The sequence below is a fragment of the Podarcis bocagei genome (assembly GCF_964188305.1).
Source record: "Podarcis bocagei genome assembly, chromosome: 6".
NCBI lineage: Eukaryota > Metazoa > Chordata > Lepidosauria > Squamata > Lacertidae > Podarcis > Podarcis bocagei.
This window is the reverse complement of record NC_138130.1, coordinates 50,359,317-50,383,336: the sequence shown is the minus strand read 5'-3', so window position 1 is coordinate 50,383,336 and position 24,020 is coordinate 50,359,317. Positions and strand designations below refer to the sequence as shown.

At 43.2% G+C, this 24,020-nt stretch overlaps 1 protein-coding gene across 4 annotated transcripts; it reads right to left on the bottom strand.

The window, feature by feature from the left end:
• DNMT3L (DNA methyltransferase 3 like) lies at positions 1-22,984 on the bottom strand. Of its 4 annotated transcripts, XM_081197217.1 has the most exons (13): positions 22,689-22,984; positions 21,772-21,864; positions 19,688-19,768; positions 18,344-18,388; positions 17,519-17,598; positions 16,161-16,273; positions 14,838-15,009; positions 12,510-12,594; positions 10,083-10,171; positions 8,291-8,366; positions 6,697-6,827; positions 6,306-6,391; positions 1-789 (listed from the first exon to the last, which is right to left on the bottom strand). In XM_081197217.1, the coding sequence occupies exons 1-13, from the start codon at positions 22,741-22,743 to the stop codon at positions 645-647; spliced, it is 1,251 nt and encodes a 416-aa protein (XP_081053343.1). In that variant the 5' UTR covers positions 22,744-22,984; the 3' UTR covers positions 1-644. The 4 variants fall into 4 exon arrangements, with proteins under 4 accessions (XP_081053343.1, XP_081053344.1, XP_081053345.1 ...); XM_081197218.1 differs by lacking the exon at positions 18,344-18,388; XM_081197219.1 differs by lacking the exon at positions 6,306-6,391 and having other exon boundaries at positions 627-789.
• Positions 22,985-24,020: the final 1,036 nt, after the last annotated feature.

Below are 24,020 nucleotides of genomic sequence, written 5' to 3'. Positions count from 1 at the left end.
TAACATTTATTTGTTTTAAAAGTACCCTTCGGAAAGCATAAGCAAGTACAATATACTCAAAAGCAAGTAATTTTTAAGATTCTCTTAACACTGCAAATTTTATTTTTTCATTCTCCTGATGGAACATTTTGCAGCCATTAATTGTGATAATTCCTCACCATTCATGAATTTCTAGCATTTAAATATTATTTAAATATGTACAGCATAAATATGTACACTATATTATTGTATTACATTTTGTTTTTGTTTTTGTTTTTGTATCCTGCCTTGCGAGCCCTTGTTAGGGCAAAAAGGCAGTTTATAAAGTTTTAAAATTATGAATAAATAGCATAACAATTAGAGCTTGTGTACATGTATGATGCAAACCCAGGTAAAATAAAATAAAGAATCCTGCAGAAGGCAGTTGGAATAGGAATTGTATCAACAATCCAAAAATATTTTTTCAGGATGATGGCCAACTGATTAGAAGAAAAACAGCTTGGCTGGCTCCTCTGCATTGAAAACAGCTTGGTATGAATAAATCAGTAGATGAAATTTCTCTGCATTGAGATAAAAATCTTTCTTGTTAATATCAAAGCAGTATTAAAGGGACAGATGATTATGGCAACCCTGCTTATAGGCTGACCTACAGTACAAAGAATGTCTTATGGAAATGTCCTAAAATATTCCTTCAAGGGCACAAAAAAGTCCTTAATCAGAGTGGCTGGACGCTGAGAGAAGATTCTGGTTTCAAGGATGTTCTTTGCCAACAGAGACAAATCCACGTACAAGGCAGATGCAGAATATTTGCTGGAGAATAAAAAACAACACCCCACAATATTCATGTAAAAATGTTAAAAGACGTGACTTCTTTCGTTCCCTTAACAGGAAATAAACAACTTGTCATTATATTTACATTTCAGGCCATACAGGAAATTATGCTGCTTCCACACCCTGATCCCTTTCCCTTTCCCTATATAAAAGGGTCTAACATCTCACTGTGCCCTTATTAGCTGTGCACTGATTAGGGTTGCCACATTGTTTCCTGACAATGCCTCATCTAATTTTAGGTGACTTCTCCAATACAGCCGCAGCTGCACCAGAGCCTCTGCTGTTGAGGAGAGGTTTAGGGGGAAGGAAGGGACAAGGAAGTTCAATTGCATGAGCTGCTTTCCTCTTGCACAACTTTGGTTTTCAAAGTTATGGGAAACGTTCTCACAGATTAAAGTCTGATTTGTGAGTTAGAGACTAATCTGTGAAAGTGTCTGCTTTTATTTGGGGACTGCCATGCATTCAGAGACAATGCAATAGCAGCAACAGGACTATTGCTCTCTGGGATGTGGATATCAACTTTAGCCTCCTTGGCTCTTTTCTGCTGCAGCTGGAGAATGTCAGCAATGTCTAGGGCAACACGATGACCATGCACATACACAATAGACAATCTTTATAGAAATCCTTCAAACCATAACAAGTGCAAGATGAAATCTTTAGTCTCAAAGTATCTAAAAATCTTTAAATGAATTGAGGTACCAGACTTCGTACGATGAAAGACAAGATGTAAAGCTTTGTATATTCAGCAAATATGATGTCCAACACTGAACAGTGATTCTGGGTATTGACTACTGTTTCGTAGAATTCTTTGTCAGCATGGTGGGAGGATATAGAATTGCTTCATAAACCCATCTTATATCGAATGAATGTATGTAAATGAAAATATCAAATGCTGTGGAACAGTGCTCATGTAATAATGTAAAAGCAATTCTATATCCTCCCACCACGCTGACAAAGAATTTTACGAAACAGTAGTCAATATCCGGAAGATTTCATTTTGTGCTTGTTATGGTTTGAAGGAATTCTATAAAGGTTGTCTATTGCGTATGTACATAGTCATCGTGTTGCCTAGACATTGCTGATGTTCTCTTTGCAACACAGGGGTTTGTTTGGTTACTTATTGCTGCACCTGGAATACAGCAATCTATTGAGGAGCCAGATGGTTGTTGGTTTTTTGCCAGCTACTCCACCCTAAGAACAAGAGTTAGAGCTGTAGCTGTTTCCAGGGAGAACCATATTTATTTGGAGGCTGTTAGGGGCAGTGGGTCACTCAGTGGGGTGGCTCCTAAAGGCAGGAGACCAAAAGGGAAAGTTCTCATTGGGTTTTCTCCTATGGGTTGTGATGAGGGCAAGGCCACTTCCATCAGGCAATTGTTTGTGGGTGGGCTTGCTCCTACGTGAGAGACTGGAGTGGGTAGGGTATGTTGGGCCAGAGTTTACCCAGCTTTTACATGAAAGGTGGCATGGTAGGTAGCTCCATCTGTGGTAAGAACATGAATGCAGCTCATGAATGTAGATTTTGTTATTGTTTTGATTTATTTAATGTTGCATTTTTCTTTTGCCGTGATGGTCTGCTCACCACTTTGGGCTCCAAAGCAGTATATAAATAACACAGAATGTAACATAACACAATGTGTTTGTTTGCTTTTAACGTGTCCTACGACTCTTATTTTTGCTGCAGCAGACCAGGAATCATACTTCTGGGATTAAATTAGAAAAAACCCACCCCCATTTGGGGATCCCTTCAGCTGCATCAGATATCATCTTCAGGTCTCACTGAAGTTAATCTACAGGATTGTATCAATTCTTCTCTCATATATTATAATGTTCACCAGAATAGAATAGTTGTAAAGGTAAAGGTACCCCTGACCGTTAGGTCCAGTCGTGACTGACTCTGGGGTTGTAGCACTCATTTCGTTTTACTGGCCAAGGGAGCCGGCATACAGCTTCTGCGTCATGTGGCCAGCATGACTAAGCCACTTCTGGCAAAGCCAGAGCAGCGCACGGAAATGCCGTTTAGCTTCCCACTGGAGTGGTACCTATTTATCTACTTGTACTTTGACGTGCTTTCAAACTGCTAGGTTGGCAGGAGCAGGGACCGAGCAACGAGAGCTCACCCTGTCACTGGGATTCAAACCGCCAACCTTCTGATCGGCAAGCCCTAGGCTCAGTGGTTTAGACCACAGCACCACCTGCGTCCCCAGAATAGTTGTATGAGTAGCTAATTAAACCCACATGCCAGAAGCCAAAGCTAATACATGATTCTTCAATTTCAAATTAGGGATGGGGAAAGAATTTGATTTAGTTCACATTTAAAGGTGAAGCTAACAAATGTTGAACTTTCTGAAACAATGTTTAGAACCAAAAAAGAGTCATCCTTTGTCATTTGCACATATTCAGATTTTGTGATGCAGTTCTCTAACCAATGGTTACAAAAATGAATTGGTAAAAGTGTGTATAAAAATGATTATATTAGTGAAAATAACATGTAAAATGCACTATATTAGAAGAAACTGCTTGCAAAAATACGTATATGAGCCAAAACTGCACTACAAACATGCTTATTTGGAGAAATTCACACTAAAATGTGGAATAATTTTTATGAGGATTTTAAAAATGAGTAAACTGCATGTTGCTGCAGAAAAGTAGAGAACTGAATTTAAGGTGGGGGGACGGGGACGGGACATGGAGATTGTGAGAACCGAAACTGGTACAACTTTCCATCCCTAGATACCTAGATAAAAGAGTATGCAGTTCATTTGATTTGACATGATTTAGTTTAGGTCTAGTTCATGCATGAATAACACACCACTTGACAGCTGCATGTATAAACAAGTTAGCTGTGAAATGGCATATTTCACACTATCTAAAAACACAACTTTTCAATGGAATCAGTTCATCAAGAGTATTCAGATATCAAGTGATGTACATGCATGTATGAACCATGGACTTGTTGAACTAGCCATGGGGGAGAATATTGCAGAGATAAGTAGCTTGTGAAATGAGGAACAGTGAATGATTCCTTTCACAAGAGCCTGTTCTCAGATGCCCGCATTGGCCACAGTCTGCAAACAGCTTAATAATCTTATTCATGCTTTGTTAGCATTTTTGTAGCTCAAATGTTCTAGAAGTGTCATTGACACAAACTGATTCATCTCTGCAATACCCCTGAAATATATGTCACTATGTGGTTCCTTCAAAAGGAGCTGTGCACTTCAAATTGACGAGCTCTCTGGACCAAATGCTACTGTCACTGTGATGCCTTTAATAGTAGCCCAGCATAGAGAAATTTAGCAGCCAAATCTTTACCTGGAATAAATAGTAACCTGGCCAATATTCTGAGGACCAAAGAGGTAGGGCCAGAGGCAAAGGAGAAAGGGCCAAAGGGGAAGGCAAAAACAAAAAAAACCTATTTTATTAATTTGTACCCCTTTATTCAATAGCACCTTACTCAATCTGTGCCATTATTACTTCCCATCCTTTTCCCCATTCCAGTATTATCCCTTTTCTCCATTGCATTTTATTTAGTTCATCCCATGTACAATTTGAGTCTCTTTCTGGCCTGTAAGGAATAAAAATGTCACTTTTTTTTATAACACATGGCCCAAGCTACGCAATATGATAATATTGGTTGTTGTTTTGTTTTGTTTTAAAAAAGCTTCCTTAAACTAGCACCTTTTATTCTTGAAGTAAAGGTAGCTCTGGGGCCTAGATCCAAAGTAGAGAGCAGCCCTGCACCAATTTCTTGCAAATAATGATGCCCCACCAGTCCTTTGCCACCGAAGGTGTTATTTACTGCATACAGTCCCTTTCGGAGAAAATAGCAGCGGAGGGAGGGAGGCATTTTTGGCAAGAAACCAGCATGAGGCCCCAGTTGGGTTTGGGATCACATTCCCAATCTGATCCGGGGTATCAGATCTGCTGCTATGTTTGCCTCCGTTTGTGTTCTGTTGTACATCTGTCTGTGAAGTCTCCAAAAGAAAGAGGGCGTTAAAAGAAAGAAGTCTCCAAAAGAGAGACAACTCCTCTTAGCTTGGGAGCGTGTAACTATATTAAACTGAGAGAAGTGAAGAAATAGCACCAAGCAGATGAACACTTCTGTGTCATCCTAAACCATTCTACCAGTACAGATTTGGGGTAAAAATGAGATAACCTCTTAAGTATGGAGAACAATTAGAGAACCAATACTGTAATGCGGAAGATGTAAGACTTGCCTTGTTTTTAGGTGTTCTATTTTTATTTGGTTTTACTAGATAAATGCTTGTATTATTTATATATTTATAGTGACGCAAAGGAAGTATTGTTCCAAAACACGTCAGGCCTCAAATGTATTTTCCTTCAAGCAACTTGAGTTTCTTCCTCTTTTTTCGCTGCCTTCTAGTTTCAACAGGCCTTGAGACCCACACAAACTGAGACAGGATGGTGAACAAGTTACAACGATTTCCAGACGAGCAGCATTAGTCTTTTGAGTCTTGTGGCATCTTAAAAGGCTAGCAACTTTATAATGCCATAACTTTTTGTGAACTACAGTCTACTGGCTCATCAGATGCATGAAGTGTTATCCTGAGTATCACATGGGGTTGTTGTTGTTGTTTTTTGGCTGGTTTGAGGGAAGAAGCTGTAAAATTTGAGGTCAGAGGGAAATGCAGAAAAGTGGCAAATGTAATTATGTAACCCAGTTAACACATATAATGTGCTAAAAATTAATTGTCTTCATTTGGGTTTGGGTTCAATCCACAAGTGAAATCCTGATGTATTTTAATTCAGTGGTTTCACATTGCAGTCTCCTTTCATCCAAGCTTATTTACAGCTTTTGAATATTGTGTTTCTGATTACTATATCAACAATAACAACTTGGTGATATTAACAAGTTATCTAAATAGCTGTCACATGGGAGATGGATCAAAGTTGATTTCTGCTGCTCCAGTGGGTAGAACCCAAACCAATGGATTCAAGTTACAGAAAAGGAGATTTCAATTAAACATTAGGAATAACTCTCTTGATGGTTAGAGTTTTTAACAGTGGAATGGACTCGCTCAGAAGGTGGTAGAATGTCCTTCATTGGAGGTTTTCAAGCAGAATTTGGATGGCCATCTGTCAAAGATGCTCTAGTTGTGATTCCTGTACTTCAATGTTTAGACTAGATAACCCTCAGGGCCCCTTCCAATTTTGCAGTCCTATGATTCTATTGTAAAAGTGAGTTGGAAGCCATAAGGTAAAGGTAAAGGGACCCCTGACCATTAGGTCCAGTTGTGGCCAACTCTGGGGTTGCGGTGCTCATCTCACTTTATTGGCCGAGGGAGCCGGCGTACAGCTTCCAGGTCATGTGGCCAGCATGACTAAGCTGCTTCTGGAGAACCAGAGCAGCGCACGGAAACGCCGTTTACCTTCCCGCCAGATGTAGAAAACAAAATCTTAAATGCTCTGCAGCTGGTTTGGCTTTAACACAAGCAAACACACACAGAAACTTCTGTGATATCTGAGAAAGCAGTTACCTGTTAACAGATGGGATATTACTCCATATGTGTACTGCATTCTGGATGGTGTCATCATGCTGCTTATATCTGATCACAGCTTCCATCTTTAAAAGGACCAAAACCATACACATGTCTCAAGAGCTAGAACTAAATCTCGCATTTGATGCCAATAGAATATAATACAGAATTCAAAATCTGGGAGCCAATACAGATTGAACAATACTGAAGTAAGATGCTCCAAGAGATATAGAAATGCAACAAATAATTACATAAACAAAATAAAACTGTTGTTTCAAACTGCGAATTGAGCCAATGAAAATCTGTATTAAATTAATGTCTGCAAGTGGGTGGTGAAGAGAGTGGTGATCTCTTCATTCACCTCTTGAAGGCATTTTGTTTTGCTACTCACCTGAAAGAATCGAGAAGCTGTATCGCGGTCTTCTTCCTCCAGCACAAGGTTATCCACAAACATCCAGAAAAACATCCTTTCCGGGGGTGTCACATACTGAAGAATACGAAAATATTGGTAAAAATACCAGGCTTTAAAGGGAAGGGAGAAGAGAAAACAGGCTATAAAAAGATGGTCTCTGAAAACGCCTTTCTAAGGGGCTCCAGCCCACCCGCTTCCTTTTTAAAGAAAAGAATGACTGAAAGGGGGAAGAGAGCCACCTCTGGGCACCAGGGAAAGCCTCTGGAGGCAAATGGGTGCTTGTGGGTGCCAAACTGGCTACTCCTGAAGAGATTAGATGTTATAAAGACATGCAAATATAACAGCAGGAGTCTGAGGCTGCACAGGTCTCATGTTTAGAGATAGATTGCAAGGTGGGGTAGGTAGCAAGATATAAAAGCCTGCGGGGTGTGCTTTCCTTTCTCTTAGGCATCCACCCTCCATCCATCCGCTGACAGGGACTGGACACTTTAGGTATAAAGAAGGTCTCCAGCCAGGGGCGTATCTAGGTAATATGGTACGAGACCAACATTTTACACCCTCTGTCTAGTTTTCACAAGACCAGCTTAAGCTGGCTTTCAGGAGGAGGCAAGAGGCTTTGGCAGGGCCCTATCTCCTTCCCAAAGCTTGGCAAGTGCTTGCCCAGCTTTGGGAAGCAGACAGGAAGACTCTAAGACCCTGTCTGAGCCCTTATACCTCCTTTTTAATATCCCAGTATAGCATTACCTTTAGGGCAGAGGTCAGTGGGAAACCTATGCTCAGTGCAGGTCAGTAGAGACTTCCTCTGAACCACTGGCCCGAGGAAACTCCAGCGAAATAGTTTTGTTGTATAACCTGTCTGTATTTGGGCCGCTAGGGAATCTGAATATCTGTCTATAGGAAGTTCTGCCTCTAGCTGTGGAACAAAATCATGAGGCAAGACTGCAGCTGGAGGGGAAGGCCAGGGAGAAGTCACTGTCAGCTTTTCCTTGTGGTGCTCTGTGGATGAGAGCAAGATGGTAGTAGAGGATGAGGTTACGTCACACGCCAAATAGCAGGTACTTTCCATGCATGTCTGATTTGATGTTAATATGGAATGTAGTCCGTGACCGCGATCGTGACTGATGTGTGATGCAACACTGTCACAGCATGCTCTAGCCGTGGCTCTTGGTGTCTCCCGTTTCCTGTATCAGTGTTCCTACTATATTGCATCATTTTGCTTTCCACGAGTTACTGGGAGCTCATTGGGATGTTGTTAGCTGACACTGCAGAACCCTAGGCTGGCTCATGCTGCCCAACCACTATCCTGTGCACAATCACCAGGGACTGAGTCCCATTATCACAGTGTGGCCTACTTTGGAGTAATCATGCTTAAGATTGTGCAGCTTAGCTACAAATATTTATAAGGAAGCAAGATCAGTGAAACTTATTCCCAAGTAAATACTGTATGTTGAAGCTGCAGTATTTAACCTGTTTTGGAGAAGAGTGGAGAGAGAAATGGTCCGTCTCTTGGAACTGACCAGAGTCAGAGAGACACAATAAGAGCTACAGTTTCATGCATGTTTGCTTTTCTTACCAGAGGGATGTTGATAAGAGTTTCCAATGGGTGGCGTAGACCCAAATATAAAATCAAATGGACCCCATTCTTCTATCTAATAAACAAAACAAAACCATCACAGTAGTTTGGATGCAGGATCCCATCTTTCATCTTTTAATTTCACATGGGTTCTTGTTCTCCTCCTCCTCCTCCTCCTCCTTTCAGAAATGCACCAGTTTGCTTTATAGACATTCTGATGGGCATGTTTTGGATCAGGATTACTACCACTTCCTAGCCACAGAACCAACCTAACCTTACCAACTAGTTTACCTTTAACCACATTGCTACTAACTACTCTGATTAGTCCAAATTCTGACAAATGACAAAACTATTAAATCGACAGTGGTGTTATGCAGGTTGACTATGACGTGCTCCACTAAGTATTAGAAATACTAAATTTAATTTCTGAACCTATTATTTTTATATACTGCCCTTCATCAAAAGCTCTCGGGGCAGTTCACAAGATAAATGACCCTATCATGCAGAATACTCACAGAATGTTAAGTAGACAAAGAAATAAATAAAAAATAGACAGTTTCCCCTCCATCTATAACAGATGTTGTGAATCTACAGCCCTCCAGATGTTGTTGCCGTCCAACTGCCATCAGCCCCAACTGCATACTCAATTGTCAGGGATGGTGACAGCAGAAATATAACAACATATGGAGGGCCACAGGTTAACCATCGCAATGTAATCAAAACCCATGGCTTCTTGTTCCTTCTCCAGCATTTCTGGTAGGCTGTTTTTTATCCAAAACAAACAAAAGAATCAGTTTTACACACTGATTAAACAGCAGTGTTTGAACAAAGAAGTTGATGGTAATAAACTTATTCTTGAAGAAATTCCTTACAGTGCTATTTGATGCTTAACCCTTTGGCAGCTCCTCAGACTGTTTAATTTTATTTAACCTACACTACGTGTGATAAGCTGAATTCATGCATCAAGGATGCTGTATATATTAAAAAGAATAGACCAATGAAGAAGCCTAACAAGCTGAAGCATGTTTGGCATTCTAGTTATCCAGAAAATCTGAAGGGTGAACATAATATACTGGCATTTTAGCTATCTAAAGTGCTGCTCTAAATAAACATAAGTATAACTCATGCACTGTAAAGAGGATTTCTTTGGATCCAGATTATTGCATAGTTCTTTATCCATTGTGGAAATATTACTGTGGCATATGTTCTGTTTATAGATTTGTGCATCTTAGTTATTGTATTAGAGAGTTTTCCAGATTTTTTGCTTATTTCTATCTTTTTTACTACCAATTTCAACTTCATTTTAAAGTAATAACATGTTGTTATCACAAAAAAGGAGGCCAGAGAGGAGCAGGCAGCAGCAGTGTAGTGGCATGGCAGCATGTGTGGTGTGTGGTGTGGTGGGGAGGGCAAAACCACAGGGTTGTGGGTGTGGCTGAAGACATGGAGGGGTCTATGGCCATGGCAAAGGGGCGCAGCAGTGAATAGCGAACTCCATACAAGTGGATCTGCTGCCTGGGGTAACTGCCTCCCTGTGCTGGCCCTGTCTTATTCTTTCTTCAGTTATTACCAGCATCAACCAGTTATGACTAGTTTTCAGATTGCCCAGTGTTAAAGGGGCAAGACTGTCCTTTCCTTGACTTCAACATAATAAACACTGAAAGAATTTGTAATTCTTTGACTGGAAGCAAATCTGATTTTATCCCAGTAAATATATTAGGAGCAGAAATAATATACCCATCTAACAAAATTAGAAATATGAGTAGTACAAAGTTCAGTGACATTTACTTACATGTATTCGTGTCACGTCGGTGACATCATCCAAATACTTCAGTGTCCCATTGCCCTTGCTTTCCCCCAGAAACCCCAAACTTTTCAGCTCTGGAGAATAGAAATGAGGACCTAGATGAATACCAATATTAACGCGACACATTTGTGTTTTACTGATGAGGTGCCCTAAAGGAGACACAGAAGGTCTGCAGACAATGCTTCATAAGTGCTTTATTGTGTGCTGGATGTAAGTTATTCAAAATGGCTCTGGCCCCTCAGTGTTGGACTTTGGAACCTAAATGTAGACCCTGGCATGCCTTTTGCAGGGCTAGAATTCCCATCACCCTTGACCATTGGCTATGCCACAACATCTGGAGAGCTACAGGCTTCTCATTCCTAATGTAGGCTTTTCATTCAATCTCCTTGGGTGGGGGCGGGGAGAATAGGTTTTCCTGGGTGCTGATTTGAGCTTCCTTCTCATCTTTCTTTCTTCTCTGTACCTTTCCTGCAGTGGCTGCCTTCTCCTCTCTCCACACTCTTCTCTTCCCAGTGTCTCCTAGACTAGACTATGGAGATTCCCTCTGCCATTTCCCTGGATTTAGAGAAGAGTGGGAGATGTACTGAATTAAAGAAATTCCTCTCCTATTTTTAAGAGACAGCAGATTGCTAGCAGGCTTGTTCTGGGAAGGGGTTCAAATTACTGCCGTTCCCACTACTCTTTTTAAAATGTGGATGTTTCTTTAGTGCCACAACATTCCCAAGTGTTTCTAGGAATGAGGGAGATCACTTGCAAATGTGCTTTCACTATCCCACCATTTCTTTCTTTGGTGTATTATATTTTATTTTGCACAGAAAAGATGGGAGACTAAAAACAACAACATAGTGCAGACTGACAGTGCAGCTCAACAGGTGTCTACTCAAAACAGAACCTCACTCAACTCAGTTGCACTTGCTCGCTGCTCAGCTAATTGTGTGAAGATTGCAGAAAAGCAATCAATAGTGGCTAGAAACATAAGGAGCTGCCCTATACCACAGTGGACCACTAGTCCATCTAATTCAGTATTTGAGTAGCAGTAGCTCTCCAAGGTTTCAGACAGGAGCCTCTCCTAGGGATTGAACCTGGCATCTTCTGCAGGTACATCACGTGCTCTACCACCACTGAGGCTTTGACACCCTTCCTCAATGTGTTCCCCTTCCTAGGACAATGTTGCAGGAATCTCTATTTTGGCTCCAAATAAATAAATAAGCTAAAATAAATGGAATAAATGTGAACTGGCAAACCATTATTGAAAAGTAGTGGGGCAAGGGAAGTTGCAGGATATCTGATGGTTTTCAAACCAGGTCCAACTTTTTAATCCACATTAGGATTAAACCCCATTAGGTTTCTCAATAGTGCTTTGCCAGTCCATACTAGAAAGTTTGTGATGAAATTGCCTTTTCAGTGGAAAAAGAACAGCTACAAATTAGGTCTCAAAAAGAGTGGGTGTGGGAAGACAGGAAACAGTGGAATGCAGTGATTTCGCAGCAGCAGCTAGTGAGTAAATGAAAGATTCTTGATTAATTGCTTAGTATGGAAGGCACCCAAGGAGCTAGTCAGGAAGGATTAAGATAAAGATCACCCAAATTGGCTGTTTCTCTTCCGCTTGGCAAGGGGCACCCATTTTTCTCCAATTTGTAAGCAGTGCTTTAATTTCATGGTTTTTGTTTTGTAAACCTTACTTATAAGTGAAGGTTGGTAAACATGTTAAAAAGTTTTTCACAATCCTCTATAATAAATGGGACTGGTTTCAATGGAAGAGCTAAAGCACATGTTTCATTATCTCCCACTGATACGGAGAGACTTTAAAGCTATCCAAGTATAGTTGGATTGAGGCTGTTTTTGGACAGAAACTGCCATGTAATATTTTGAAGATAAGCAAAGACCACTTTAAAAAGCAACATTCAGAAAGCAATGACTTTTTTTTTTAGCACCCCATCTTTAGATAAGCTCCCAATTACCCTAACAACTATGCCAAGCCACAGATATCAGAAGCCCCTTTCAAAGAACTCTTGCTCAATCAGCTGATGCTCTTCAGTCGCCCCATTAAAAGGGTTGGGCAAAACAGCATTTTGAGAGATGCTTCTGAATAAATATTCACCAGCCCCTGACAAAGCTCTGCCTTGTCCTATGCTTTGTTAAATCTTCAGAAGTTTCATTTAATCAGCTCCTTAAATTGAGCTTCTGGAGATCCAACAAGGTGCTGCTAGCAGTGCTTTGAATGGGACTTCTGCAGACTCTTGGGGGGGGGGGGACTGGTCACTGTGACATCAGATGACTGACAGATAGGAACTTTCACCTACCCGTGAAATTCGGGGAGATAATAATCTGGCCTTCTGGGTTAGAAAGGTTCCCCACCTCTGATACAGGGGAAGGATAAACATGTTACAACCTAATTTCTCAGTTACGTACCTTGTGTAATATTGTCAAAAAGGGAGAGCACACGGACTGGTTTTTTATCCCATGTCTGCAAAGGCTGATATATCCACAGATGGCTCTAACACAATTGATAAAAAGATACATGTTTGCATAAGATGTTGTTGTTGCTGTTGTCAAAACTTGTCGAACACATAGTATGTGATTTTAGTTATTACATGTATTAACATGAAGACTTTTTATTAACTGGGTATCAACAGGCTTTGACAGCACTCTATAAATCAATGAATTATTAATTATATTTAAAATGTAATAAATTATTTCTATCCCACCTGCCTGGGAAATATATAAATGCTACTCTGATCATATCAGAGCCTTTCGATAATGGAATGATGTGCTGCTGTGAGCACATTCACAAATACAAGGGTTCTACTACATCTATATCAAGTTGCAACAGGGATGCAGGTGCTATTTAAGTCACAGGTAGCTGCAGCACCAGGGCTAAGAAATGCAAAACAACGTTAACATGCAATGCAGAAACAATCACCATACGATTTCCACAGCTTAAATAATGTTGACTACTCAGTACCTGCATTTGGGGCCCGTAGCAGTTAAATCCCTGCAAAATAATAAGCTATTGAGGTTCTCCTAACATATATGACCTTGAGATTCATGGATCCATCCTCAGGGCAAATGTCCACCGTGCCTTCCTTGGCGATACAGAAGAACATGAGAAGAACCCTTCTGGATCAGGCCAAAGACCCATCTAGTCCAGCTTCCTGTTCTCAGAGAGACCAAGCAGGTGCCTATGGGAAGCCTGAGCAGGACCTGAACAGAACACACTCTCCCAACTTGCAGTTCCCAGCAACTAGCCTTCGGAGGCATACGGTGGAGAAAGAACTTAGCCATATTCTCCAAGAATGTGTCTAACTAAAGGCAAATGTGGCACCACTACCCATTGCTAGATCCCTTGGGAGAAGCTCTTTGGAGGGTATTAGAAATTTATCATTGGGGAGAGACCACATTGCTGATGAGTGGACAACATGTATCAACTGCTTTTCCCTTCAGGCAAAGGATAAATGCTCTCTTCTTAAGCAAGGACTCTACCCCTAACCTCTGCCACACACTTCCCTAGAAAGCTGCCTTACAGCAGGCCAAACTGCCTCTCTGTTCAATTCACTACTGGCTACTCACACTGGCAGTGGCTTTCCTGATTCTTATTCCTTCCTCTGACTTTCTTTTCTCTAGGATGGCGTTAAAGGCTTATGAGAAGGGCCACAGGTCAGGGCCCCAAAGCACATGCATCATATGGCAAATGTTTGATGTTCAAACCTCGTCATCTTCAGATAGGTCTGGGAAGGGCTCCTGATGGCTGCCAGTCCGTGTTGGCAATACCAAGTCAGAAGAGCTGAGCTGCCCTGCTGCTTCTTACTTGGACAGGCTGAAGCCTCAAGGGGGGTGGGGGTGGGATTTGTGGTAGGACTTGCAGGAACCCCACCAGTCAATCTGGCACTCCTTCTAGTGCGACTGCACAGCTCCAGCCTCACTGGCACCCCAGCCCAGGCCTCTCCAGGTAAGCCGCAGTGATGCTGGTGTTGGGAGGGTGGCTCTGCCTCTCCATATGACCACTACTAGTGAAAAGGAAAGCAGAGATTGAGGCTGCTTGGCATAAACCTCCAATTAACAGGGTCCTCTCTCCCCACCCCCTTTAAAAATGTCATTTTAGTAAATGACCATGCAATGTTTCAGGTCAGCTGAAATAGTTTTGCTGCCACCTGTTGGAAATGGAGCATCTAGTTTAAGTTACCATATTTTTTGCTCTATAAGACCCCCTTTTTCCCTCCTAAAAAGTAAGGGGAAATGTGTGTGCGTCTTATGGAGCGAATGCAGGCTGCTCAGCTATCCCAGAAGCCAGAACAGCAAGAGGGATTGCTGCTTTCACTGCGCAGAGATCCCTCTTGCTGTTCTGGCTTCTCAGATTCAGAATATTTTTTTTCTTGTTTTCCTCCTCCAAAAACTAGGTGCGTCTTGTGGTCTGGGGCGTCTTGTAGAGCGAAAAATACGCTAGTTCTTTTTCAGCCAATTTTCCCAGGGTGTAGTGGTGGCAGAAGTGGTGGTAGGTGGGGCACGGGGGGGACGGGGGCGGCAGGAGGCAGCACTTCCCATTTCACCTCAGGTGGCTTCCCCGACCCCCAGCCAGCATGGGCAATGGTCAGTGACCATAAGACTGGTAGTCCAACAGCATCTGACGGTCCATAGGTTGCCCACCTCTGCTGCTGAAAAGTGATCCAGTTAATACAAGGTTCTGCAGCCCTTTGACTTTTTCTGTATACATCTGTAAAAGGCAACAGAACTTTCCCTTACAGACTCTTGATCGTAGAAGCGCTTCAGTTCTGCACGCCATCTTCTCTTCCTCTTGAGTAGACCATATGCTCGCTGTGGTGCACACAGGAAACATATCCAGGGAGACTTCTTTTTTATCTCGTCTGAGAACCCTGAACACACGAGGCTGTCCATGCATTCTTCACAAAAACACCTGCATTGTTGAAACAGACAGCAAAAGATGATTTGAAGGCATTTTTACATTTTACATTTCAAATATTTGTCATACATCCAAAAATTTCGCTGCTGTTTCACACAGGGACTTGCTCTTGCTGGAGTTCTGAAAATTATCCAGATGGGGGAGAGGCATCTAAATAGGAGTGCTGCATGTTTTTTGATGTGGGGAGAGCTCACACATTTCACTACAAGGAAAAACATGTGAGCATCTATGTTAGATTTTATACCAGCAATGCAAAAGCAGAAGTATGGGTGACTTGCACTTCCTTTCCTCATAATTTCTGAGTGAGCCCTGGCTAAGGACCTGATTTACACAAAACTGACTTAGATTAAAAGGATATGGAAGTTTGAAGCTGAGGGTTGGTGCACAGGAAACTGGGCAACTGGACACTCAAATGAGTTGCTCTATGATACTCTTATCTCCACTCTGTATCCCTGCATCACAATGATTCACATCCTAGAATAGAGCAGTTGTGCCCCACAGAACACCTCATTCCTTTACAGCACCACAGGGACCCAACCCAAGCACCAGGCGGATTTAGGGGAGTGTAACTGGTTCGATCATGCTGGGACGTGGATGGCGCTGTGGGTTAAACCACTGAGCCTAGGACTTGCTGATCAGAAGGTCGGCGGTTCGAATCCCCGCGATGGGGTGAGCTCCCATTGCTCGGTCCCTGCTCCTGCCAACCTAGTAGTTTGAAAGCACCTCAAAGTGCAAGTAGATAAATAGGTACCGCTCTGGCAGGAAGGTAAAAGGCGTTTCTGTGTGCTGCTCTGGTTCGCCAGAAGCGGCTTAGTCATGCTGGCCACATGATCTGGAAGCTATACGGTGGCTTCCTCAGCCAATAAAGCGAGATGAGCGCCACAACCCCAGAGTTGGCCACGACTGGACCTAATTGTCAGGGGTCGCTTTATCTTTACCTTTAACTGGTTCGATCACACTGCACACAGAGCCTGGGGGTGTTGCAGGGGGCTCCACAAATATGAAAGCGAGAGGCACAACTGAACTACTGACTTTGGCTTGTAAGGCTGTGCCCCCAACCTCACTTCCCTGGAAGTATGTGTGATCAAATTCCCATATCCAAAGGCGCTGCTGTAAACTTGAATGTGGTTTGGGAGGTCAGTTACCTGTTACAGGTTGGATCATCACACATTATGAGAGATTTGCTCCAGCAGCATATGGCACAATCAGTCTTGTACCCATCATTGTCACACAGGAAGAATCTCTCCAAAAGATGTTCCTTTTAAAACAGCAGCAGCAGCAGAAAACTGCAGTTAGTTGTTAATAATGAGATTTAGCATTTCAACTGTTCCAAGCTCAGTACTTCTTAAAACAACCCTTTAAAGATGGCGGCCATCATTATTCCCCTAGAACAGATGATGGATCTGAGGTTGGGGAAACATCTTAATTAAGGCCACCAAGGGAGTTTGTGGCTAAAGTGAGAGTTGAACTGGAGACTGCCAGCATCTTTTGGACAGATGCATTTATTTTTGCTTTAGAATTTGGTGGACAATCTAACACTGGCTTTTCCAGCAATTCCTTGATTCCTCTTTTCCCCTTTATTTTTTAAAGAAAAGTTGCCCAGCCTGTTCATAGAATCATAGAATCCTAGAGTTGGAAGAGACCACAAGGGCCATCGAGTCCAACCCCCTGCCAAGCAGGAAACACCATCAGAGCACTCCTGACATATGGTTGTCAAGCCTCTGCTTAAAGACCTCCAAAGTAGGAGACTCCACCACACTCCTTGGCAGCAAATTCCACTGTCGAACAGCTCTTACTGTCAGGAAGTTCTTCCTAATGTTTAGGTGGAATCTTCTTTCTTGTAGTTTGGCTCCATTGCTCCGTGTCCGCTTCTCTGGAGCAGCAGAAAACAACCTTTCTCCCTCCTCTATGTGACATCCTTTTATATATTTGAACATGGCTATCATATCACCCCTTAACCTCCTCTTCTCCAGGCTAAACATGCCCAGCTCCCTTAGCCGTTCCTCATAAGGCATCGTTTCCAGGCCTTTGACCATTTTGGTTGCCCTCCTCTGGACACGTTCCAGTTTGTCAGTGTCCTTCTTGAACTGTGGTGCCCAGAACTGGACACAGTACTCCAGGTGAGGTCTGACCAGAGCAGAATACAGTGGCACTATTACTTCCCTTGATCTAGATGCTATACTCCTATTGATGCAGCCCAGAATTGCATTGGCTTTTTTAGCTGCCGCGTCACACTGTTGGCTCATGTCAAGTTTGTGGTCAACCAAGACTCCTAGATCCTTTTCACATGTACTGCTCTCAAGCCAGGTGTCCCCCATCTTGTATTTGTGCCTCTCATTTTTTTTGCCCAAGTGCAATACTTTACATTTCTCCCTGTTAAAATTCATCTTGTTTGTTTTTGCCCAGTTCTCTAATCTGTCAAGGTCGTTTTGAAGTGTGATCCTGTCCTTTATCCTGTTAGATAAAGGAAGTGTAGCATGTCTGACCCAAATCAGCTACTCACTGTGCATGGAGCACACATTCCTCCTTGAAACAAAGGGTGCTGAGTGCGAATCTCAAGGCTTCCACAGCATATGCAGATTTCTACCAAACACAAAAGATGAACATCTTTCACTGTGTTTTTGGCATCAATTCCCAGAGCTTCCTGTATTTCTTAAAATAGTTCTGCTATTCAAATAATACACAATACATGAATACATAAAACACATAAGGAATGATTACAATTATATTTTCTACTAAAATTCCAATAAAATTAGAAATATAATTGCTGATTTGCACTGATAATGCAAGAGGAAAAAAGCTGCCCTTGGAAAAAAAGACATATAAACAAACAAACAATAAGTAAACATTTCAAGAAAGGTATCCCTACACACAAAGAAAGCTACTTTTCTTTGCCTATGAAAGAATATTTTTCTTAGGAGGACCATGCCTGTTCTCTTCTCATTTTCTCAATCAGTTCGTCAGGGTTTTTTTTAAGGATAATCAAGCATTTATATACAAGGTGTCCATACGCCCAATTGATACAGGGCTAAAAAGGCCTAGTATCGTTTATGAATTCTGAATTTCTTCTCAGTTCTACAATCTGGGATTGGGATGAATTGTGAAGAAGTATATGAAAGAGACACAGTTTCTATCCCAATAAATGTGGATTTAAACAATCCATACATCCTGCGTTTTTATCATGTAAGCCTGATTAATTGGGTAGTACCTTGTCACTCAACCAAAGGGGTTTATACCAATTAATCTCACTGGCTGACTAAACACTGAAGTCCTCCTATTAGCTATCTGTAGTAAAGACAGTTATAGCAGTAACAATTGCAACAAGTACCTTCAATATTTCTCTCCTTGAAGTTGACTTCATATGCAATGTTTTCTATGGAGGAAAAAAGTCAGGGTACTTTTCAGGCTTGCTTGCATTGTTAAATGTACAATCTAATCTGACTAGAACGTGCACTGGATTGCTCTTCCATGCTGTAGTCAACATTCATCACATGTGGCACAGACAGCATCAGAAAGAGCCAAAACTTTGTTTTTGTATCAGGCATGAAAGTCGTCTCTAAGATTACAATAAAAATAAGCTCAGCACCAGGCAGGGATGTGAATTATACTTGCTTTGAAACAGTGTGACCCTATACAGTTTATTAAGATGTAAGCAGCAAATTCAATGTCATTGCTCCCATGTAAATGGGTATAAGTTTCAGGATCACCAATGGAGGCTGGTCCATTATGGCAGGTGCAGCACTGGCCCACCAACCTCTGTCTGCCACCAGCTGGCTCTGCTCTGCCTGTCCAGGAGGTGGTACTGGCTGCCAGCTTCCTCCTTCTTAGTATTGCTCTACCTTGAACTCCTCAGCAGGAAGAAGGATGGGACAAAACTCTGCCTGCAATTGGCTATGGCTCCATCCTCTGTTGGTCTCCCTACCTCCTGTCCTGTTATTATCAATGGGCACAAGGTTCCATTGAGACTCAGAGAGCAATTCTACTTAATAAAAATTAGCTAATGTATCTTATTTTTCTACACAATTCTTTATATACAGTGGTGCCCCGCAAGACGAATGCCTTGCAAGACGGAAAACCCGCTAGACGAAAGGGTTTTCCGTTTTTGAGCTGCTTCGCAAGACGATTTTCCCTATGGGCTTGCTTTGCAAGACGAAAACGTCTTGCGAGTGTTCCGATTTTTTTTCACTCCCCCCCTTTTTCTAATCCGCTAATAGCCTTTTAGCCGCTAATCCGCTAAGCCTTTAATAGCCGCTAAGCCTTTAATAGCCGCTAAACCGCTAATAGCGCTAATCCGCTAATAGGGTTGCTTCGCAAGACAAAAAAACCGCTAGACGAAGAGACTCGCGGAACGGATTAATTTCGTCTTGCGAGGCACCACTGTACATTGCCCCTTTCTCTTTATTATTCTGCCGTATTTTGAAACTTTCCTTCTACGTATCTTTTGCTAATTAGAAAGGCTTTTAGTTTCATTCAAAGGAAGAACAGCGATAGATGAGATAAACCCGCCCTACAATCCCTTCCTCTACATTAGATGGTTTCACTTGTTTTTGTACTGCAAATTGGAAACAAACAGGTAGGTAAAGGGTTCATTCCCGCAGCAGATACAATCTATACTGGGGCACACAAATCTTCAGCTAGCATTGTTTTTAGTGCCTCTTGAAAACAAGATTACCTCTCCTTGGTTTGGGAGTGTTTGATTCCTCCATGGAACTTATAGAAATTACACCAGAACTATAGTTCTCCAATGATACAGCTGGATATGTAGGGAGAAAGACAGAGAGACAGAATGAGGTACATGATGGCTATTTTTGAATGTGGCAAAACTGCAATAAATGTTTCAGCAAAAGCATTTATTGTAAATTGCTTTGGGTTGCATTGGCAAAACAGTGACTAATAAATTTAATACATAATGATGATGATGATAAATACCTGCATGTATATGTTTGCATGCAAACACAAACACTATATTTAGAGACAGAGACCCAGATGCCCTCTGGATGTTGTTGGACTCCAACTTCCACCAGCCCCAGCCAGCCTGGGCAGGCCACAGGCTGGGTCTTCCTGTTATATACCTGCTGGGATTGACAAGGCATCTGACCCTCATCTGAATTTCATAGCTCTCCTGACGAGTGCTTTGGTCTGCCCACCAGATACCAGGCACTCTACTATTCAAATTAGGCCCCAGTGTTTGTGTTACAATCCCCTTCTCAATTAAGTAATCAATTTTAATCTAGAATTTAAATTCTCAAAACTTTCTTATTTGTTAATTCGAGCAAGTAAACTACTGCTCTCACTTCATTACAAACAGTATTTCTATCTGCAACACACTTGAGCAAACCTGCTCCTCTTCCTTTCACAGATATTTTGTTGCCATTTGCAACTGTAGCTGCCTCTGATTAGTTATCATTTAACTCTTGGGGGAAATAATTAGCATTACATGTCATGTGCATTGGGAGAAATAATTAGCATCAGTCAAGTTGCCGAACCAATTAACCAACTAGAAGGATTACTGTTAATAGCACCAGTTTTCCTATAACTTGATATTGCTGGATAGTTTTGATGAACTGCAAAAACACTTTTAGTTTGCTTTCTGTTGTCACCCTGGAACTTTTCTTTATTATTGCCACTTTGTTTTGTACGATTCCTTGCAAATGAAGGGAAACAACTTTTCTGGACCGGACTTTGGACATGGCTACTCTTAGCAGTGTATGCATCACACTAAATAAGAGTGTACCCAGGGTATAGATGGGGAATGTCTTGCTGGAGAGCTCTGACTACTGAATTTAGCTGTCAAAATCAGGGCAGTGAATATTGGCAAGACTTCCTTGCACTGGAGAAGTGGTGGCAGTAGGTGGGTGGGGAAATTATGCATAAAAAGACATTATAAGGTCTATGAGATACTAGTTGAAAGGGGAAGGGGCAACTTTGCTAGTGAAACACTTCTGTACTGTTGAAAGGATCTAGCATGGTGCTATCATTTGAAAATAACAATTTACAAGAAGCTAAAAGATTTTAAAATAATCTTTTAAAAAAATGAAGTTCACAGAATGCCACAAGAAAATGAGTAATCACAGCCAAGTTTGGACTCTGGAAGTGCTGCACTAAGGCAGTGTTTCCCAACCGGTGTTCCGCGGCACACTAGTGTGCCGTGAGACACCGGCTGGTGTGCCGTGGGAGGGAGGCGGGCGAGAGGCGGCGGCGAGAGGCGGCGGCGGCGAGGATCCGCGTCGAGCCGGGGCGGCTCCGCGGTGGTGGTGCCGAGCGGCGGGGCAGCGCGCGCAAAAGGGAGGAGCGCGAGACAGCGGAGGAGGAGGAGGCCGGCATGTCCAGGCAGCAGCAGCAACAGCAGCAGCAGCAACTCCCGGCGACGGCTCCTCCTCCGCCCGCTATCGCAGCCGCCGCCGCCTCAGCTGCCGCCGCCGCCTCAGCTGCCCTCGCTCTGCTGCCTCCTCCCACCCCGGCAAGGGGGAGGGAAAAAACGTTCACTTTTGTGCGTCCCTCCCGGCGTGACGCTGCGCGCTGACGTCACGGGGCGGGGCTTTAATGGTGGTGTGCCGCGAGATTTTTTTCCGGTAAGCAGGTGTGCCGTTGCCCAAAAACGTTTGGGAAACACTGCACTAAGGTACCAAAACAGAGGGACAAAAGGCAAAGCTTCTTTCTAGAGTTGTTCTTCGCAGCATCAAGTTTTGTTACAGATCCATAACCTGTTTCCGTGGTCATAACTTTTAAATTCTTATTGAACTGTAATTTCATTACTTGTGCTTGGCCTTAGGGTTCTTGAAGGAGACATTTCTTCCGCAGAACTGATGGAAATGATATCAGGGAAACTTCCTCCATTGGATGATGGAGCTGAGAGAGAGAGAGACCGACAAACAGACAGACAGACAGACAGACATCAGAGCAATATAGGAACTGTGACCTTTCTGACTTACCCAGCTCATGCTGACTGCTCCAGCAAAGTTGAAAGGGCTGGGAAACAGTGCAGCTTGAAACATTTCAGACATATGTACTTGAAGGACTGGAGTTATATATATATATATATAATCTTATTTATGTTTTAAATAGTAGGTTAAAATGTGGAGGTTATACAAGGTGCACTCTTTATTGAGCATTCATTCTGATTCATACGCAAGGAGGTTATGCGTCTTCCCAACTGGGTGGCTGTTGGTGCCAGGCACAGGTGTGTGGCAGCTGCTTCCAAACTGGTGTATCCCTTGTCCCTGCTGCCACACTGCCCAATCCTAGTTTCAGTGGGCACCATCACAGCTGGTAGGTGGTGCAGTGGTGGTGTACCATCTTATATCCCATGGCTGGCATCTGGTCAATTCCCACAGATTTCAGTGGGAACTAAGTGCAAATTAAGGTAGACATCATACATTCACACACCTCCCCAATAATAATCCTGGGAACATATATACTTACAGTGCTACAGTTCCCAGCACCCTTTACAAACTACAGTTCTCCTTATTATTCTTATTTTTATTTGGGTGTGGTGTGTGCTCTAAACGTTTTGTAAACACATGGTGTGTAGGAAGCATTTGTCTGGGTTTAACGCCATGTGTTCACGTGGTTTCCTTATAGTGACCAGGCCGTCGGTTTCATCGCTCTCATCTGCTTTATGGGCTCCTGCAAAGGAGTGGATCTGGGTTTGCTCCAAGAGATCTTCCACTCACCTGCCTCCGAGAGGCTGCCCATTTCCCCGGAGTCACTGTCCAGCACCACGGCCATCCCTGCAGCAGACGCCGACCTCGCCAGGAGCGTTTAGGGCGTGTCCGGGTCGTCGGGCCGACAGAGAATGAAGACCCTGGATGGAAGAGCCGAAGGGAAGCTGTGCTCCCCAAGGAGCTCCCCAAGGAGATCCCTGAATCAACTGGTGCAAAGGAAAACCCAACAGCGTTTTACTACGGGAGCAATAATGTTGATCGTTGTTACATATGTATAAAAGAAATCGTGGATTTCTCATCAACTGGCATAGGATCCAGCTCCAAAGCACCTAGGTCTCTTGCCCGCCCCCCCTAAAATATTTGACGGGGCCGTCCCCCCTCCCCCATGATGGGCATTGCCATTCAAACAGTGTGCGTGTGCCAAGTCATGTGATCAATTAGGTGGGGCGCGGCTTACTTGCCTCCCCCCATTTTATTAAAGTTGGCACCCCTGTCCAGAACGCAGGAGCCACATGGAGAAGGAGCCGCGCGCGCCTTCCAGAGAATTTGCTCGCGCCAACGCTCCGCTCCCTTTCGTACTCCGGATCAATGTGGCAATCCAGTGCATGGCTATAGACTTCTGAGTCCCATAGAACTCCGTGGGACTGATGTTGGATGAGAAGACGCTGAAGACGGGGCTGTCGGTTGACCTCCAAAATAAATACATAAATGGAGGGTCATCATTTAAAGCAGGGAGCAACATCTGTTGGACTCAGTCCTAGCCAGCCAGGTCAGGGGTGCTGCAGTGCAACAACTCCTGCATGTTCTTAGCACAACAACCGTCTCTTTTATACCACGTGTTTCTAGAGACAAACTAACTTTTGGGTTCAATACTGCCGATCTCATTCACGAGCGGGGTCCTCGTGGCTGTTGCGGGGCCACGCCTCCCCTCAACCGTTACCTTTTGCCACGCGCACCGGGGCTGGTGAGAGCTGGCCCTCGACAGCACCTTGGAAGGCCACGGGGTCGCCCCCTCCAACTGATTCACACTGTTTTGAGCCTTTCACACGTGTCATAGCACAGCTTCTTTCGCACCTCCCCCGGTAGCGCTGTCCGATTCCCCGAGGGGAAAGGCACAGCCGATTTGCACCCAAGTGGCCGGACAGCCTGCCGTGAGTCCCCCTTGGGATGCCCTTGGTACCCAGTGAAGTCGATGGCGAATCTCTCGCCGTACGTTCAGAAGTATGCAGATCAGATGGCACCTTCTTCGGGCGCCTCACCTGCCTCTGAATATAGCTTGTTTCAGTTGGCGTTCCCCGGCTTCAATTACGTACCGCGAACCCTGTACAAATAAGATCAGGT

Bases quoted from the DNA above. Each gene is read 5' to 3' on its own strand.
- DNMT3L (XM_081197217.1), bottom strand. From the start codon at position 22,743: ATGGCCGTGGTGCTGGACAGTGACTCCGGGGAAATGGGCAGCCTCTCG. The intron at 12,595-14,837 runs GTAAGGGAAAGT...CAATTGTGTTAG, and splicing joins GCTTCTACGATCAAGAGTCT to AGCCATCTGTGGATATATCA. The intron at 790-6,305 runs GTAACTGCTTTC...TTTATTCTCCAG, and splicing joins AATATCCCATCTGTTAACAG to CAAATATTCTGCATCTGCCT.